General features: G+C 56.1%; 4 protein-coding genes across 4 annotated transcripts; 1 reads left to right on the plus strand and 3 right to left on the minus strand.

Moving 5' to 3' along the window:
- Positions 1 to 656: 656 nt before the first annotated feature.
- Positions 657 to 1,937, minus strand: DICSQDRAFT_169323 (14-3-3-domain-containing protein; the record flags this gene model as incomplete). Its single annotated transcript, XM_007364942.1, has 7 exons — positions 657 to 712; positions 765 to 1,108; positions 1,168 to 1,474; positions 1,540 to 1,606; positions 1,668 to 1,707; positions 1,772 to 1,872; positions 1,926 to 1,937. The coding sequence occupies 7 exons, from the start codon at positions 1,935 to 1,937 to the stop codon at positions 657 to 659; spliced, it is 927 nt and encodes a 308-aa protein (XP_007365004.1).
- Positions 1,938 to 2,590: 653 nt separating this feature from the next.
- Positions 2,591 to 5,229, minus strand: DICSQDRAFT_85063 (peptidase S28). The gene is made up of 10 exons (XM_007364943.1): positions 4,595 to 5,229; positions 4,492 to 4,536; positions 4,133 to 4,427; positions 4,012 to 4,068; positions 3,755 to 3,942; positions 3,514 to 3,693; positions 3,435 to 3,456; positions 3,285 to 3,371; positions 3,005 to 3,228; positions 2,591 to 2,928 (listed from the first exon to the last, which is right to left on the minus strand). Exons 1-10 carry the CDS (start codon positions 4,881 to 4,883, stop codon positions 2,720 to 2,722), a joined length of 1,596 nt encoding a protein of 531 aa, XP_007365005.1. The 5' UTR covers positions 4,884 to 5,229; the 3' UTR covers positions 2,591 to 2,719.
- A 1,485-nt stretch (positions 5,230 to 6,714) lies between these two features.
- Positions 6,715 to 10,174, minus strand: DICSQDRAFT_154683 (uncharacterized protein). Its single transcript, XM_007364944.1, has 4 exons — positions 9,882 to 10,174; positions 8,303 to 9,833; positions 8,002 to 8,247; positions 6,715 to 7,916 (listed from the first exon to the last, which is right to left on the minus strand). The coding sequence occupies exons 1-4, from the start codon at positions 9,929 to 9,931 to the stop codon at positions 6,978 to 6,980; spliced, it is 2,766 nt and encodes a 921-aa protein (XP_007365006.1). The 5' UTR covers positions 9,932 to 10,174; the 3' UTR covers positions 6,715 to 6,977.
- A 163-nt stretch (positions 10,175 to 10,337) lies between these two features.
- DICSQDRAFT_104671 (uncharacterized protein) lies at positions 10,338 to 11,212 on the plus strand (the record flags this gene model as incomplete). The annotated part of the gene is made up of 3 exons (XM_007364945.1): positions 10,338 to 10,489; positions 10,556 to 10,772; positions 10,844 to 11,212. 3 exons carry the CDS (start codon positions 10,338 to 10,340, stop codon positions 11,159 to 11,161), a joined length of 687 nt encoding a protein of 228 aa, XP_007365007.1. The 3' UTR covers positions 11,162 to 11,212.
- Between the last annotated feature and the right edge of the window lie 5,962 nt (positions 11,213 to 17,174).

The raw sequence follows: 17,174 nt of genomic DNA on the forward strand, positions 1-17,174 counted from the left end.
CCTTTGAAAGTTTAGACGAAAATCGTGTTATACGCGAATCACATTTATTGTCCAAGGTGTGACTAGCATGGGACAGCGCAGGGATACGGGGAGGCACGGAGGTACCAGGATGGCTTGGGTCACGATAAGTTTGAGATGGGACACGACGTCCCATAGTTGACAGCCCCCGGTGCTAGTCCTTTGCAATGGCATGCATATTATGTTAGACCTTAGCTTGAAACACAAAGCGCACGTTGAAACAATTCACGACGCAGTCCTTGTACGTCGTTTATACATGTGTAATACACCTGAGGTATACAATCTGCCATGCCGGCGGCCTGCCATACAGCGCCTTGATGGCTTCACACGTACGTCCCACAAGACTTTCCAATGAAGACCCAGCTGTGCCTCACGCCAAACATGATGCTCTCCCCGCACATATCAAAGCGATTGAGTTAACTGCGTTCCAAGGCCTTCCTATCACATTGACAGTCGTAACAATCATTATCACACCGACGGGAGCCACTCAAGACAGATGTGACGCGAAAGAGAAAAGGAATGCAGAATGATAGGTGCGTATGATACGATGAGGATGCACTATGCTGATGATGAGTGAGCAGGACATTACGACAAACTACACGAAATATGACTTCACGCCCGAAACCCCCGATGCACGATCATGCGCCCTCCTCAGCGGGGGCGTCAGCGGCATCATCCTTATCCACCGGCTTGTCTGTGACGCGGCCATCAGCATCACGAATAGAGCGCAGACAATCCCGACTCACCAGACTCTTGCATGTCCGAAGTCCAGAGGGTAAGGTTGTCGCGGAGCAGTTGCATGATAAGAGTGGAATCCTTGTAGCTCTCCTCCGAGAGCGTGTCGAGCTCAGCAATGGCATCATCGAACGCCTGCTTGGCGAGATGGCACGCGCGGTCAGGGCTGTTGAGGATCTCGTAGTAGAAGACGGAGAAGTTGAGTGCGAGACCGAGACGAATGGGGTGGGTGGGGGGAAGCTCAGTGACAGCGACATCGGACGCAGCCTTGTAGGCCTCGAGCGACTTGTCGGCACTCTCTTTCCGCTTGTCGCCAGTGGCGAACTCGGCGAGGTAACGGTGGTAGTCACCCATCCTGGGTACGAAGGGCCGATTAGCATACGATAACAGTGGCGACCAAAGGCCAACACTCACATCTTGTGGTAGAACACCTTGGACTCGCCAGAGGCGGCTGAGGGGATGAGGTGCTTGTCAAGAACATCGAGGATGTCCTCGCAGATCTTGGCAAGCTCGCTCTCAATCTTCTCCCGGTAGCCCTTAATCATCTTGACCTGGACCTCGTTGCCCTTCGACTCCTCCTTCTGCTCGATGGAGGAGACGATGCGCCACGACGCGCGACGGGCACCGATGACGTTCTTGTAGGCTACGGAGAGGAGGTTACGCTCCTCGACGGTGAGCTCCTGGTCGGACGAAGCAACGCGCTTCATGTTCTCGACCATCTCTGGACACGACAAATTAGGCATAAGCCACGCGCGACGGGAACCGCACAAAATGCAAAGCACGCACCCTCATAACGCTCAGCCTGCTCAGCGAGCTTGGCGAGGTAGACAGAGTCCTCACGAGACTGGGCCATCTAGGGAAGGTGATACGTCATCAGCACGCGTCAACAACGCGTCACACGCGTCGATACTTACTGCGATAGTGTTTGTATGGGGTGGTGGGAGAGTGAACGGGCTGCAAGGAGGAGGACGATCAGGACGATGGCGGAGACAACGAGGACGATACGGGAGACACTGACTGGCGATAGGAGTGGCGGGCGGATGATGAGAGAGTTGAAGCAAGCCGTGAAGGGAGATAAATGAAGAAATTAAATTCAGAGCTGGGCAGAGGGTTGTTCGCCTGGGGCAGAGGGTAAGGTCACGTGGCAGGCTTCCGATGGAGGTTCTCCAGACGTGTGCTGCCATATCGGGAAGGCGCCGGCCGAGGGTCCGTCGCGACAAACGGACTCTGTCCTTTGTCCGACCCATCCTTTCTATCACAAACGTCTCCCCGTCCGCTCTTTGGGCTTTGTTCTCTCTTTCTTTTGTCTCCTCTCCCGTGCTACCATCCGGGGCTTTTGGCCGCTTTGTGCAGACAGAACCAGCTCCAATAGGCCAGCGCTAGCTCTACGGCGCCCAGCGTGTCTGACGTCGCTTTGTCAATGATCGAGATGTATGGTGCTATCCTTGTCCCGAAGCAGCGAGCTGGGAACCGACACCGCCAAGCTTCCCCACAGCGAACACCGACCATGCTCCGGCGGCAGCCCAGGTCCACCGACTATAGCGCAAACCCTTTGACCATGACTGCGCCCGCTCTGCCTTGGGCCTGTGGCAAAGCTATCAGAATGCGAGTTAGCTGCTTCCCTATACATTAGCCTGCTCCATCAGTGCGACTGCCATCAGCCGCTGCGTTCCCAGAATGTGGCGGCCATCATGGGCAGCGGGTTACGTCTCGTACAGGTATCTACGCCTGTGCCGACAGGCGCTGCGCTCGCGACGAGTCCGATGCCACCTATGCCCCACCACGTTTGGCAGAACCCGATAATCTCGAACCCTCATATCCGCTTAGTTAAACCGACAGATGATCTGTATCACCCTCATTCGCTACACTGCGCTCCAGTGCTACATTGCGCCCAGCTATCGCATACGGCAATCCACAATATTGTAATTCATTGCGAACCTTAAGCTTGAAGCTACTGTTACGCATATCAGTGCGCAGAGGGCTTCCACGCCGCGAGCCAGGGGCCAATAGCCTTCAATGCCTGCTGCTGAACACTCAGCACTGTCTCGTCCACCTTGCCGTTCGCCGTGCTCAAGTCCGAGCAGTGGAACCCGTCCGAGATGGCGAGCGGCTGCTGGGACGTGCTCGGGAAGTGCGTCCCGTCAGCGGCTTTCGTGGCTTCCCTCCAAGGATCACCTGCAACATCGCATGCCACGTCAGTTCAAACGGGACAGCTCAGTGGACCGAATGCGGTGCGGTGAATGGGACGCACGATGGCCGTTCGCGAAGAAAAGGCGGTCCGCCTGGACGAACCACCCGTCATACGCCTTGTTCGTCTCGTCGACGCGCGGTACAGGAAGGGGTCCGTTTTGGGGGAATGCTTCCGGGAACCAGTACGTGCACTGTCTCTCGTCGTAGGCAGGCTGGACAAGGCGCGTCACGATGGTCGGGTGGCCCTTAGGAGCGCCCTCCTGGAAGAAGCCTACCTCGTTGCAACTGGTTACCTCGTCAGGGACGCCGGCATCAAAGTCAAAGAGAGGAAGGGTGCGCACACTATCCAGGTCCAGGAGCGACTAGCATTGTCAATCGAGGTGTCCGTCCAGTAGGCGGCAGTTGGGTCATAGGTGCCCAGGCAGGACCTAGACGCAAATACACGTTAATCTCCGTCCGGCCAGCATCGTCATACAATCAGGGCCACATACACTTGATCACTATCGCCGCAAACTGAGAAGCCCCTCACTGATCAGCGCTTGCATGCCGGTAACAAAGGGTACTGCTTACCTTCGGGATAGTAGGTGTTGTTCCAGAAGGAGCCCCAAGCCTGGAGGGCGTGCTGGAGGCCCCATCCCTTCGGGCCAGCGCTTACACCATTCTTGACCTCAAGTGCATCACAGAACTCAAAGAAAGTTCCGTAACCACTGCTGGGGGAGAGCGATTGCCAGTCCCAAAGGTTGTTGCGCACTGAAACAAGGGATGTCAGCTACCGTCCATGACTTCCAGGCACACAGCAATGAACACGCACAAGCGCCCGCTGCGTCGTCGAGGTGGGGGCGCAGGGTCGTGAAGTTCCACACCAAAAGCAGCTCGTTGATCGCCGCCTCGCTTTTTGAGGAGAAGACGGAGTCGACGTGCGCGATGACAGCTTGGACGTCAGCGGAGCAATTCGAGGGCATATACTCCAGAATGGGCTGGAAATATCCCCAGTAGTCGCTGTGTATGCATTGAACTCACGTTAGCGTCCCATGGCGACCGGGGGCGCATTTGGGCGAATAGACGTACGTAATACTTTCTACAACAGCGGACGAAGCATACGCAGCCTGGAATAGATTAGGTTTGCTGCAGGCAGCGCAGTTGCTATCAGCATAGGTCCTTACGAGAGACCGGAAAAGCAAGCACGCACTTGACGACAGTCCAGCTCGTGAGCGCACCCGAGTAAGACCCGCCAACAAGAACCCAAGGCGCCTGCCCAGGGGCGACTTTGTCGCCGTTAGGCTGGGGAAGCTTGACGTTCTTCGCGAAATACTCGAGGTCGTCAATCGCCTGTTGAATGGTGTGCACCTTGAGGCTCGCGACGGACAGGTCCGGGTAGGGGTTCGAGAGACCGTAGAAACGGTGCTCGAGCACGATCGCGGAGCCATTTTGCTGCTGGGCGATCTGGCCGTTGATGGTGCGGTTCGTAAGGTAACCCGAGTAGCCTGTTCGTCATGCACGCGTCAGTTCGTCCGCATACGCAATTTGACTGGAAACAGGCATGCTGACCATCAGCGTTCGACTCTCCCGGCGTGAACAGGACTATCGGCCCGCCTAACGATAGTTGTGAATTCACGTGCCCTGATATTATGGATACAAATCCAATCCATACCAGACTCGTAGAACTCGTAAGTGTGCCAGTAGCGCTGTTTGAACGTCCCCAGCGACGGGTTGTTGTGGTCAATCAACTGGTCAAAGTAGTACGTCGTGTTGTAGGGAGGGAGGACCGTCCCATTCCGGCTCGTCACCGGGCCCGCCTCCTCCACGGTCGGAGCGGACACCTTGGGCACACTCGGACGGGGAGGGAAGTTTGCATGGATGCGCCCATTCGACGTGAGTGCGTGCGCGCCGAGGACGAACACCGCAAGGGCAGACGCCGCCAATCCGAGCTTGAGGACCATCGCTAGTGTGCCAAGGTAGGGCCGCCTATCCGGAGGTCTTTAAGCCAAGGGTGCGCGGGGGCAGCGTTCTGGACGGTCGACAGGACGTCGTCAGTCTGGAGTATCGCTGCCGTTAAGTATATATACGCGCAGGAGGCGATAGGGCTCGCAATGGTACCGCCCATAGCCGTCGTCGCCCGGACACAAGCGTACGACGTGCCTTACAGTATGCCCGAGATTCCAGGGAGCACGCGACATCCCACACTGCGACGTTCCCTTGGGGGCCCAGCGGATCACAGCGCCGTCGTTTGAGAATCTCAGCAGGATTGATGCGATAGGTCGTGGTCGCGGCCGAGAAGGAAGGGCCAACCATCTGCTCTCGGCTTCTCTGTCAATTGCGCGCCCGTCACCAGTCGTCACCTGTGCGGGTCCACATGGTCGCTCGCGACTTGGGCTACGACACGACGATCCGCCGGAAGGCCTTCAGGAAACTGAGCGTGTTCGTTTGTGCCGTACAGCCTGTACAAGCCGAGCTTGATAAACAGTGGCTGATAGTGGCCGTGCGCATCAGAGCTCGTCATGAGCTACGATGGTGGCCGCACAAGTACGGTGCTGTCGACATGGCTATTAGAGCGTTTGCGCAATATCATTTCGTATTTCACGTGCTTGATTCCGAACAAAGTGTTGCCGGTACTACGATGACCGTCTTAACAACATGTTGCGTGCGTACAACAGGCGTTGACCCAGGACAGTGCAGAGTCCTGATGGAAACACCATCGCCAGGATGTACGGCATCACTCCCAAGCGCCGGGAAGATAACCAGATTTAGAAAGAACTCCGCCAGGTCGTGATAGCGTCAGAATCTTCTTCAGAGATTAGGAGGATATACTTAGCGCTATGATGCAGCTCGTCCACTATACTTACGTGGGACCACGAGACACACAGGTGCCGGACCGCAAGGCAATGTTCGTACTGACATACTTGAGACAGCAGATGGAGAAGTTGGGTGTTGTGTCATGCATACCGGAGAAACACGCCCCACTGATGTCCGCAAAACAGCCGCAAGGCGCTCCTCTGTGGCATGTGGGCACGCGATAAGCGGAATACAAGGAGTAAACACGTTGCTGAGTGAGGCTGTTCTTGGGGTTCCAAGTTATGAAAATGCCAAAGAATGACAGTTCGGAGAGCAAGCTCCATGACCTTACCTGCCTATGAACGATATGGATTTGGTACTATGGACGCCCAATGCAAGCTCTCCCTGGTGGTGACATCGTGTTAACGCGATAGGGAGTGGCGACAACGAATGGGTATGGAAGCCGAAGAACGTGCCTCTGCTTATGAGCAGGTTCGGGGGCTAATAAGTACGTTCTGTCCTGGTGAGTAAGGGAAAGAATTGAGCGGACATCGGAGGCAGCCAATAGGCAAGACGCCTCAAGATGCTCCCCGTCAGCGGGACGTCGCACCGATGACCATCGATGGCACAAGCGGAGCTCCCGAGCGGGAGCAATCTGTACAGGAAACGGGGTTTCAATATGACCGGTTGGTTTCCGTCGGCATGTTGTTGTCCACTATGTGTCCATCGCCAATCACGGAGAGCCCTAAACGTGGTTCAAGCATGGCAAGGAGACAGCTCGGGCAGAGAGGACCGCATGTTGACGTTCTTGTAAAGTGGGCTTCCCATCATTCCTATAGTGGTCAACAACTTGCTGTCAGGTATGGGCCTCGGACTGAAGAGCTCACCTGGATGCCTATGTCCGTTACGAGGGCCCTGGGAAGACGGACCACATAGTGCATAAGTATAACCATGACTCCTTCCGGACGGCTTGCGAGATTACCATCAACAATGGTCGTTGTCATTACAAACAAGCATGCGTACGGTATGAGCAAAGATATGGCGGAACACCCCTGGAGCATCATCGACGTATCGGATCGTAAGATACACTAACCTATCGTGAAAAAGTCCGCGGAGTAAATATGCATACAACAAGCATTCCGGACCAAGGTCAGCGCTCAGCAGTACCCAACTATATATCGTTAGCATCACATATATACCATGGACTCATCGATCACGATCACCAAGTCCAAGATCTGCGGACCACAAAGGCGGGCCCGCCATTAGCTCCGGAAACTAGCGTACGACATCGACGGCGACGAGCTGCGGAGTTTAGACGGACCAGCAGCGTACACCGTGCTCCCGCGCGTGTTCGCCATGGTGTTTGCCGCGGTGTTTGGACTAGCCATGCTCCTCAGATCCTCCGTGCTAGCAAGGAATGCCGGGTCAACATAGCCAGTAGGATCGTAGTGCTGAAATCCTCCCGACTTGCGTGAAGTCTCGCTGTTGATTGAGCCAACCGACGATATCCTGTGGATTTGAGGCGAGCCTGAGAGCGGCCGCCCGAACATGGCTGGGGTCGAACCCGCATGGAGGCTCAGACTCCGTTGATGATCACCAGCGGACGCGCGAGAAGCCGGGCGAGCTGCCGAAGCACCACCCTCTTGGGAGAATGACTGGCGGGACGACGGTCGGGACGGTGACCGCAATACCCTCGGTACAGGAGGGTTAACATCAGGATACCCTGCCATGGGGACGGCTTGACTCGGAGTGATGGGGCGCGCAGACGGAGGTCGCTCGCTTGGGTGTGCTGACTGTGGACGCCCTGATGGCGATCTAGAGCGATTCGGGTAGCCACCCATTGCACCGAAATTGATAGAACCTGAGCGTGATTCCGGCGTGCCGAGACTGCTGAAAGAAGGGCTCTGTGCCGTCCCAGAGCGAACTGGGTAGCTGCGCCCAGGGTCCGGAGTGGCCCTAGTCGACGAGCCAGCGACTGGGGTGTGGGAAGGGGGAGGGATGTAGCGGTACGGGGATTGGGAACGAAGTGGTGGCGCTCCATAAGAATAGAGAGAATTGCCGCCATAGCCAGCAGCCGCCGAGTGTGGTCGAACAGGCGTGGGGGTACTAGGCGCCTGAGGTAGCTCCTGGCGGGAGGTGTCCGGTGATAGCATACCAGGGTAATGGGAAGTAGGCGACAGTACGTTCGAGCCAGGGCCGGACTGTGAGGGTTAAGGAACATTTTTGTTCAGTTCGAATTCCGCAGCCCGCTACTTCACGCCCACAAGAACGGACAGGAAGACTCACCGGCGGCTCAATCTGAATGCTAATGGGCGTAGAGGACTCAGTTCGACGGTGGGACTCTGCGCCTAGATACGACGAGTGACCCTCCGACGGCGGAGATTGGGCGGAATGCGAGCGACGATGCGAGCGAGGTGAAGGGGTAACCGGCACAGTGGGCACATTTCGCGGGTCGCCGAGAGGCGATGGAGTGCTGATATGCGCCGGTCTATCGGGTGTATACAACCTCTCCCGGGATGACGATGGATGGCTCTGAAAGAACAAGTGAGTATCAAACTCGGAGTAGGTGCCGAGTAGAACCACTGACCTGGCTCGCCGTCGATCGTCGCCACTGGTCCATCTGCTCTGGGTCTGAGTACCGCGGGTCACTACCAATCCGCTGGTTTAGCTCCCGGCTACGAGTGCGATGCATATCTGGTATATCGGTCCCTGGGGCGTCCTCCGCTACTGGGAAATTGAGGGGTTCCGGCATAATAGAGCTCAGCACGCGCCCCTCCGTACCGGGGCTAAACTCCATAGAACTTGAAACTTCTGGGATGGCGCTCAGCCCTGAGCTACGCTCGCGGAGGCCGCGTGTAGCAGTCTTCGGCGAGCTGACGAGTTCAAATTGGGATATAGTTGTCGATGGAAGTGACTCGGCAACGGAACGCGGCGAACCCCGTGGCCCCCGCTGACCATACGCATAGTCACGAGTGTCGACTCTTAGAGCTGCGGCAGATCGAGGATCATCGGATTGCGTACTTAGGGGAGCAGTTGCCATAGACGGAGGCGGGTGCATCTGGTGAGGAGAAGGTAACGATATCATGCTGTCGGGACCCATCGGAGGGAAATAGCCATCGGAGGAGGGCGGCGCATCCTGTATGGATGTAGGACGAATGTATCGCATCTCTTCGTCCTGCGATGCAGGCCAGCCAGACGAGCCACCCGCTTGCGATCCACTCGGCAAGGGAGCTGAACGAAGCGTTGATGGGGTCATCATGATCTCCCGAAAACGCGAGCCTTGGGCTCCTGCTCCATCCTGATCGTAAGCGGAGGCAAGCGGCACGTTCTCCGGTGCAGGGGTAAAAAGGTTCATCATGGAGAAACCGTCCAAGGTATCTGTGCGCCCGGGGTGGGCCGCAGACTGACCCTCGCCAGAGGTTCCCGCAATGATGTTACCCAACGGCCCCAAGCCTGCCGGTGGTATGTCGAGAGGGCCTTCGACGAGGCTCATACCGCGTGCTTGCTGATAACCCCGTCGAAGGCCCTCCTGGTATCCTTCTCTGCGACCCTCCTCCTTCGCCTTCATCATCAGCTGCTCCTCCTTCAGCCTCCGGGCCATGGATCGCGCCCTAGCTGCGGCCGCCTCCGCACTATCTCGCTGCTGCTCGATATCCTTCAGCAAGTCCGAGCCCCGCAGGATTTCCCTCTGCGCATTGTCCAGCTGGACCTTGTACATCCGCAGCTCAGAATGTGCGCGGTCAAGCTCCTGCTGGGTCGCAAAGCGGGCCTCATTCACGATCTTGAACCGCTCGGCGAGCTCGAGGGCGCGTCGTTCGGCCTCTTTCGCCCGCTGCGTCTCCGAGTCGAGACGGTCGAGCGCAGCATGCAGGACCTGGCGCAGCTTCTTGGCTTCTTTCGTGTCATCCACGAGGTACTTGACGCGATGGCTGAGGCTGAGGCGATCGTAGTCGGCTCTCCGTTTAGAGTGCCGCCGATCATTCAGGCTGTTGCCTGCGCCGGAGTGAAGCGAGAGCTGAGAGTTCCGGGGATCGAGTGTCTCAATCGCCTCTTCTACATCTTCATTGAGGGGAGCGAGGTCGCGCTCGCTATCTGTAGCATCTTCCTGCAGGGGTGAACTGCTGGGGATTGGTATGCGAGCATGCAGAGATGTCAAGAGCACTTACTCGTCCGAACTGTTCGAGAGGCGGGCCCTCAATTGATCTGAGGTGTTCATGTATCGTAAGCGTAGAGTTTGGTTGTTCCAACGGATGATGGAAGGCGCGCGGATATTAGCAGAGCAGGTATTACAGACGTGCTGGGTGACGCGGGGTAGTCTTAGCCTTGGCAGACGCGATGACGACACCAAGCCAGAACAATTGGTTGGTCGGTATGTATACAGAGAACCGCAAGCGCAGCGTATAGAAGATACAACAGACAAGATCTATGATGAAGTAGAGTGCATGGTGCAGGAGACAAGGGCAGCGCAGGGCAGAGGAAGATTTCTTGGGAACAAGGGGCGCCAGCAGACTCAGAGTTTGCGTCGCCGGACACTATACGGGCACCGCGCGAGCGTCTCCTCCCCCGCCAGTGAGTGCCGCGGTTCCACTTCGCTGAGTCCACCCTCATGGACTCTACCTAGCATGGCCCTCCTCCCTCGTCTCGTGCACGGCGCGACCCCCTTCCTAACTAGACGGATATTCAAACTACCGGACCTCTCATCCCTAGCCCCACTTGCAGGCCACGATGGAAACGGCTCACGGCCACAAGTATACCATGAACGCAAGATATTCCCGTACGTGGGGCTCCCAGATGAGTTCCGGATGAACGCTCCGACTGAGGCCGCGGACTCTATTCGCAGTTACACACAGAAGCAGCTATACGAACTCGTCGCCGACGCATCGTCGTATCCTAGATTCCTGCCGTTCTGCACCAGTGCACGTGTGCTAAACAAGGAGCCACATCCCTCTGACCCGCACGGGCGTCTTAGCATGGATGTCGAACTAACGGTCGGCTTCATGTCGTTCACCGAAAGCTATGTCAGCAAGGTGACATGTAGGCCATACGAGTCCGTGGAGGTGAGCTGCGTGTTGCGCGGGCCGAGGGAAAAATACACGGACCTGTTGCTGACGTAGCATGTACGTTGTAGGCCGTCGCGGCATCTTCTACGCCCTTGTTCAAGTCCTTGGATACGATATGGCGGTTCCAACCCGCGTCCGCACAGTCACCGCATCTGGGCGCTGGCTTGCCTTCGCCAGCAGAACATCTCAAATCAACTACCGCAGCACCTCAGCCGGCGAGTGCAGGGGACGCGAGTCCAACTCTCGTCACCCTAGATTTGTCCTTCGCTTTCGTGAATCCTGTACACGCCGCGGTATCCGCGACGTTCTTTGGTCAAGTGTCAAAGATGATGGTTAAGGCATTCGAGGAACGATGCTTGGAGATCTACGGAGAAGGGAAAGCCTAGACTTGTTAGGACATTGTACTGTTATCGGACACTTGATTGAGGACACTGTCTTCTATTCAACGAGGCACCCTATTGGCCGGAATGATCATTCCTTTGGAATAAAACTAGGTTCCGTAGCTAGCTTCCGCTCCATCACAACGTCCGTGAGGATTATAAGCCCTTCCAAAAGCGCCACATCGGAAATCCCCATACGACGCCTACTTGCAATCCAGAGTCGACTAGATCACCTAGCGGTCTTGTGGGCCTCAAGTCAGACAATTCTTTGCCTGCCTTGACACTACCGAGGGCGCCGGCATTCCTGTCGATCGTTCGTCCCGTAATCGTAGTATCGTAGTGCACCCGTATCGTCTCCGTAATCAGATCTGCCACCCGGCGTTGGATCCCGAGCAAATCCCGGTCCACACGTACTTTCTCCGTAACAGTTACGATCGTCCCGTATTTGTCTCGATGCGAAGCCCTACTTCGTGTATCGATCTCACAACCAAGGTCGGGGTCGGGTTGCGGGACGGAAAGGTCTTCTTGATACACTCGTCGAGGGTGTAGCATGACGATGATACCATTGTTGGCGTCAGGGACTGTGGGATAGCAGATCTGGGGTCCCCGTGAAGCCGGTGGCGGCATCGTTCTTGACGAGTATGAGGCACTCCTCTCCCTTTGCGTCCAGCGTGGTGGACGGCGTAAGTTGTCAAATTTGACGTAGTCTCGGAGCTGCATCAGGCCACCGCTCGAGACTGGAGTTGGCGCGGATCCCAGCATCGAGATACATCTTCTCCATGAGATGATCAATCGTATGCTTGGATCTTGGATATGACGGTTAAGCTAGACGACCTCAGTGACATAGATTGAAAGATACCAAGAAGGATAACATTTCCCCAGGCAGTGTCACAGTCGAAACCGCCGCAGTTGAGCTTCAGAGAGCCCAAATTTCGGTAGACCCGACGAGCATGGGAGGACAGACGGCGTGCCCGAGAATGCGCTGGCTGTGCCAGGATGTGACAGTGTCATCGTATAACCTTGGTACGCCCGCTGGCGACGCCTCCGCCACGCAAACTCTTCCACGTAACAGTCGATCATGGGATCCCAATGGCTAATCTTGTCCATGATGACCTCGCGAGCGTCCTGGAAGGGTCTGCATAAGGTGACGAGCGGTGAAGAGGATCGCTCTTACCGCCTTCGCAGAAATAGAGACAGCATATACCTTTCGAAGTACAGAAAGGGCTTGGGAGTAATCTGAGGGTTAAGTCCTGGGGTGGAGGGAACGCGTACGTAGTCTATTGGAGCGACAAGGGATACGTGCCGCGGTCCGGCGCACCAGTAATCACGACGTCAGTGATCGCATAGTCCAAAGAAACTGCTTGCAGCGCACAGCCGAGTCCTTGGCCTAGAAGGGGGAGTGTGTACCGTGTTGCACGCAAAGCTACAAAAAGAGGGGGCCCGAGTACTTTGTGGCTTCGGCGAAGCGGACGGATACAGCCCGATAGAGTCGAAGTTTTTGTAGCAATTCTCACCTAACTCGTGCCACACAGGTGTGTACAGACAGGGCGGGCTTCCTTGGGGACGCATTGAGCCTAGGTAGATGGAGGCCGTTAGTGAGGAGACCGTAGAACTTAGGCCTCGTTCAACGTGGGCCTCGTTTTTCCCACATGCATGCGACCAACTACTCGACCATTGAGCGCCGAAGATCTGGAGGCCAGTTCGGTCCGGGGCTCTGCTGACAGGCTTGCGGACGTTCCACAGCTGAGCGCATGAATTGCTAAGTACGAAAAGTCATCCTATGACACGCATTGCCAACGGTGGTGGCTTTCAAGCGCACTAAATACAGATGGACATGTTGCATTCGGCGTCCAATACACGCCGGCATCTGTTACGGCACACCTGCTGGTGGCACCTTGTACTATTCAAAGCCTACATTTCAAGGTTCCCACTTCCCATGACACACAGCGATGAGTGAGCTCACGCGACAGGTCATGCAGTAATTTTACGTTAGGCTCCATGATAATGCGGATTCATCGGCTGAGCGTGATATGAGGGTCACGCCTGCGGTACACTACAAAGCAATCACAGACGTGCATTACGAACCGCACATCACTGCCGCGAACCGTGACCTGCAACTGCACCCGGGCCCTGGAGCAAGCATGACTGGTGTCGAACAAGATTCCATCACATGCCAGATGTCGATGCCATCTGTACTCCAACCAATCCAAAACGTGCATGAGGACGGATGTGTTGAAGTCAAAGGGTGCGGGCGTACCTCCACAACGAGTAGATCGCCCAAGCCTGTGCGCATGCCTGCTTCCCTGCATGGCTGAGAGAGGAGCTCGATGCAGGACTGACCCTAAAGAAGGCAGACGAAGGTGGATCGAGGTAGATAGGAAGCGGTCAGAAACGGGCCGTGCTGAGACGGGAGAAGGGGCGCAGGTGGGCGAATGAGAGAAGAGACTCACCCCAGTCGAGGCCATCGAGCAGCCTTACAAGAAGCTGATGGAATGCGAAAAAACGTGAGGGAGCTAGTGTGTCTAGAGACTCGCACGCAATCGCGCTGCCGCCGTTGGAAAAGGAGAAAATGACCTAAAGCCATGTAAGAAGAACGGACAGTAAGTAAGGCGTTCAATCAGAGGTTGTGCATCAGGCAGGGGAACGGAATATGTACCTCCTGGCGGCTGGCGGAGGGGCTGAAGGAAGACCGCAGGAGGAGGAGGGACCTGCTGATGCTGGGTTGGAGCGAGCAATGCGCATTTATGTAGGGGCCAGATCCGCCTTGCGTCCGGGACGTCACGATGTCGCGAGCGTCATTCTACCGGTGGACTTGAATGACAGAACCAGCATATTGATCGATGTCCCTCAAATCTGAAGGCCTGATTCCGGACACCCAATTCAACCGTTGCGGTCTTCCGGAAGCTCGCGGTCAGAAACGTTCTCGGAGCTTGGGGCGATAAGAGGGTGACACCCTACCCGCACTACGAGACCACCCCGAGCTACCCGTCAACGTGGCGTCCGTTTGCCAACCTGCAGGCGAGGATGGGCCAAGCGGCTATGGTCCGGGAACAAAACGAGATGTGTCCTACGACGTATTTCCATCAGTAGCTATCAAGATTAGAACACCGCCAGAATGGACGTCGTGGAGGGCGGAGCGTGAGCGCCTTCGAGAAAAACCTGCGAGGGCTTCCAAAACAGGCCTGGCTAGACCTCTTGGAGGGTGTTTGGTAAACGCGCGGTGACATATCGAGACGGAGACGATCCCACTCACCTCAATCATCATGTCCGGTATGCAAGTATTACCGCATGTTTACTAGTCAAGCCCCTGCATAGGACCATTCTCGCCTGATCTGCTATCTTTTGAGGATGCACGGAAGTTCGCAAGCTGCCAGGGGGCACAGAAATGGGGCACGTTCACAATTCAAGGTTCTGGAAGCTGTAGCACAAGCGGGCCGTTTCCGAGACCTTCTCACAATTTATGACCAGGCATGATCATTAAACGCGAGCCTGCGCATAGGGGGTGAAAGGGGGAGTTCCATCACCGGGACGCAGTGGTTGATCATGTGCGTACATGATTTCGTTTTGCTTGAGCGAGCGAGCGAAGGCGATGGCCGGGAACGCTGCGCTTCTATACGATACCCCTGCGAAAGAAGCAGACAAGAGGAGAGTTCGGGGAGGCTCCAGAGCATCCACGCCCATGCACAGCAAGCTACAACGTCTTGCGGCTATCTGCAGAAGTTAGTAAGCAACGAGGTCGGAAAAGAGAAACCGAAGCTTAAGAGTGGCTCGTACGACTTAAAACACTCACTAGGGGTAGACGCAGTCGTTCGCCGGTAGTCGAACGCCGTCCTCGAAACAATCGCTACCTAGGACGTCTAGGTTGGTACACCCTCGTGGTCGTGCCGACAGGAACGTTTGCAACGGCTCGATATGCCGGGAGGTTGAACCCTCAAAGACACTGCACGACGTCGGCTAGGAAGGCAACAACAGAACCTCACTTTCGAAGGCACAGAATGCCGGGGCAACCTGAGTAGCGTAGTTCTTCAGTTTTCACAAACATTTCGGCGCATCATGGCAGAGTGCATCAAACCAGGAGAACGGCGGGGGGAGAACGGCGGGGAGAGTAGGAGCCGACATCCGGGAGATGGGCGCATAGCGAAGCGTGATATCAAAGCAGCAGAGAGATTAACTTTGGGATTGGAGGGCTGAGTTCCATGTTTGATTCCACGCGAATGCCGCGTGTCGCCTACCATGGGTCTCTAGAAGCATGAGAAGTCATGAACGAGATACACGCATGCGTCTGTCCGATTGTGCCCACGAGGGTGGAGATTAGCTGCCACACACACTCTCGACAGACAGGTCTGCCCTAAGCTGTTAGACATTGGAGGCTTGTGCCACACACCTCATGGAGTAAACGCTTTGCATGTGCGTATGTAGTGCGATGCATTGGGTTGAAGGCGCGCTTGCTCAGATGGGCAGATCAATTGCAGCTAGACATATTGATACAAGACGACGGTCGTAGCAGCTGATAAATAAAGCAAATATGTCGATACAAGCCGTCGTACATTTGCGGCTAAAGTCGAACTTCGAATGCAGAGCATCCTACACACTTGCATGATATCAGGACGGTCAGATGGGATGTCAAAGATCTCAAGCCGCATAGTCAGCATTCTCGGGGCAGTCGCGAGCAATCTGAGTTGCCTGTCAGTCTGGGTTGCACTGTAGGGAGCGGAACTGATTACATGTCCCTCCTGCTGACACTTGTAGCAGGTCTTGTTCTTGTTGGGGTTGCCGACCGGGGCGCCAGTATCTGCGACGGTCGTGCCGGGAGCAGCAAGACAATCCCTGTACGGAACAGCCATGCCATCAGCCTTGACGTGCGGAGTTGGTGGCGCACGAAGTTGAGACATGCGTACCTCGCCATATGGTTGGGTCCACCGCAGCGGTAGCACTTGACCGGGGGAAGGGTAGAGGTGTTCAGCGCGCGTCCCGGCGGCGGCAAACGAGAGGCGAAAGCGCCACCAGGGCCATTCGGGCAGGATCGCGCGAAGTGTCCGAAGCGACCGCAATTCTTGATAGACAAAAGAAAACATGCTCAGGCAAGCGTAGAACCGTATTCAACCAGGTGAGACTCACGTAACACTTCTGGCCGGAGTTCTGCAGCCGAAGACTAGGACACTCAGCTTGGATATGGCCCACGCCCCCGCACGAGTAGCACTGCTTAGCAGCAACCGAGCGGGGCTGCGGGCAAGCCGCCGATTCGTGGCCCGGCTGGCGGCAGTTATAGCAGAGCCGCTGCTCCGAAGAGCAGTTCTCTGCAATGTGTCCCACTGCAAACGGTCGGACACGGTATCTATCATTGGCGCATATCGGGAGCGAAAGAGATCCACATACGATTCCCGCACTTGAAACACCCTTTCCTACTAAACTGATACGCCATTCTGACTTCTGCAAGATGCCTGAACGTAATATAGAGGGATAAACGGATAGCTCTCCAGGCGTGTGTGCTCCACATACCTCGCTTCTTCCCTCTTCCTACTAACCCAGCTTTCCAACCCTCCTCCTTCGTAAGGATAGGACCGGCGACGAGTGAGATGAGCGGTGGTGATAAATCATCCAGGGCGATGGAGAGGCCATCGGGGGCGCTGCTTCAGGGCCGGCTTTACTACTGAATCAGGTGATCCCAACATGAAGATTGACTGCTAGCTCAGGCTGCCGGCTTTCCCCTCGACATCCGTCGCGATGTCTGCACTACCAGCGTATTGTACGGTACGCCAAAGCCGATGTACCCAGCGGCACGGCGCACTGTACCATCCATATTGCGTTTCGACAGCGATGAAACAATTGTTGTGCTGCACCTGCACTGCCAAAGTACGGGGAGCCGCATGGCAGATGCCCTGACAAGATCGATAGACCTCAACCTGGCATGCCCCGCGTTGCCCACGACTCGGGGAGCCAAGCCGGTCAATTCACTTGGATGTTCTGGAATCCATCGGCCAGCTAGGCTTTCAAGTTCCAGGCTTTCAAGTTCCATGTC

The sequence above is a fragment of the Dichomitus squalens genome (assembly GCF_000275845.1).
Source record: "Dichomitus squalens LYAD-421 SS1 unplaced genomic scaffold DICSQscaffold_10, whole genome shotgun sequence".
NCBI classification, from domain to species: domain Eukaryota; kingdom Fungi; phylum Basidiomycota; class Agaricomycetes; order Polyporales; family Polyporaceae; genus Dichomitus; species Dichomitus squalens.

Bases quoted from the DNA above. Each gene is read 5' to 3' on its own strand.
- DICSQDRAFT_85063 (XM_007364943.1), bottom strand. From the start codon at position 4,883: ATGGTCCTCAAGCTCGGATTGGCGGCGTCTGCCCTTGCGGTGTTCGTC. The intron at 4,069-4,132 runs GTGCGTGCTTGC...CGCTGCCTGCAG, and splicing joins ACGAGCTGGACTGTCGTCAA to CAAACCTAATCTATTCCAGG. The intron at 3,694-3,754 runs GTGCGTGTTCAT...CCCTTGTTTCAG, and splicing joins CGACGACGCAGCGGGCGCTT to TGCGCAACAACCTTTGGGAC.
- DICSQDRAFT_154683 (XM_007364944.1), bottom strand. From the start codon at position 9,931: ATGAACACCTCAGATCAATTGAGGGCCCGCCTCTCGAACAGTTCGGAC. The intron at 9,834-9,881 runs GTAAGTGCTCTT...AATCCCCAGCAG, and splicing joins CTCTCGAACAGTTCGGACGA to TTCACCCCTGCAGGAAGATG. The intron at 7,917-8,001 runs GTGAGTCTTCCT...TAACCCTCACAG, and splicing joins GCATTCAGATTGAGCCGCCG to TCCGGCCCTGGCTCGAACGT.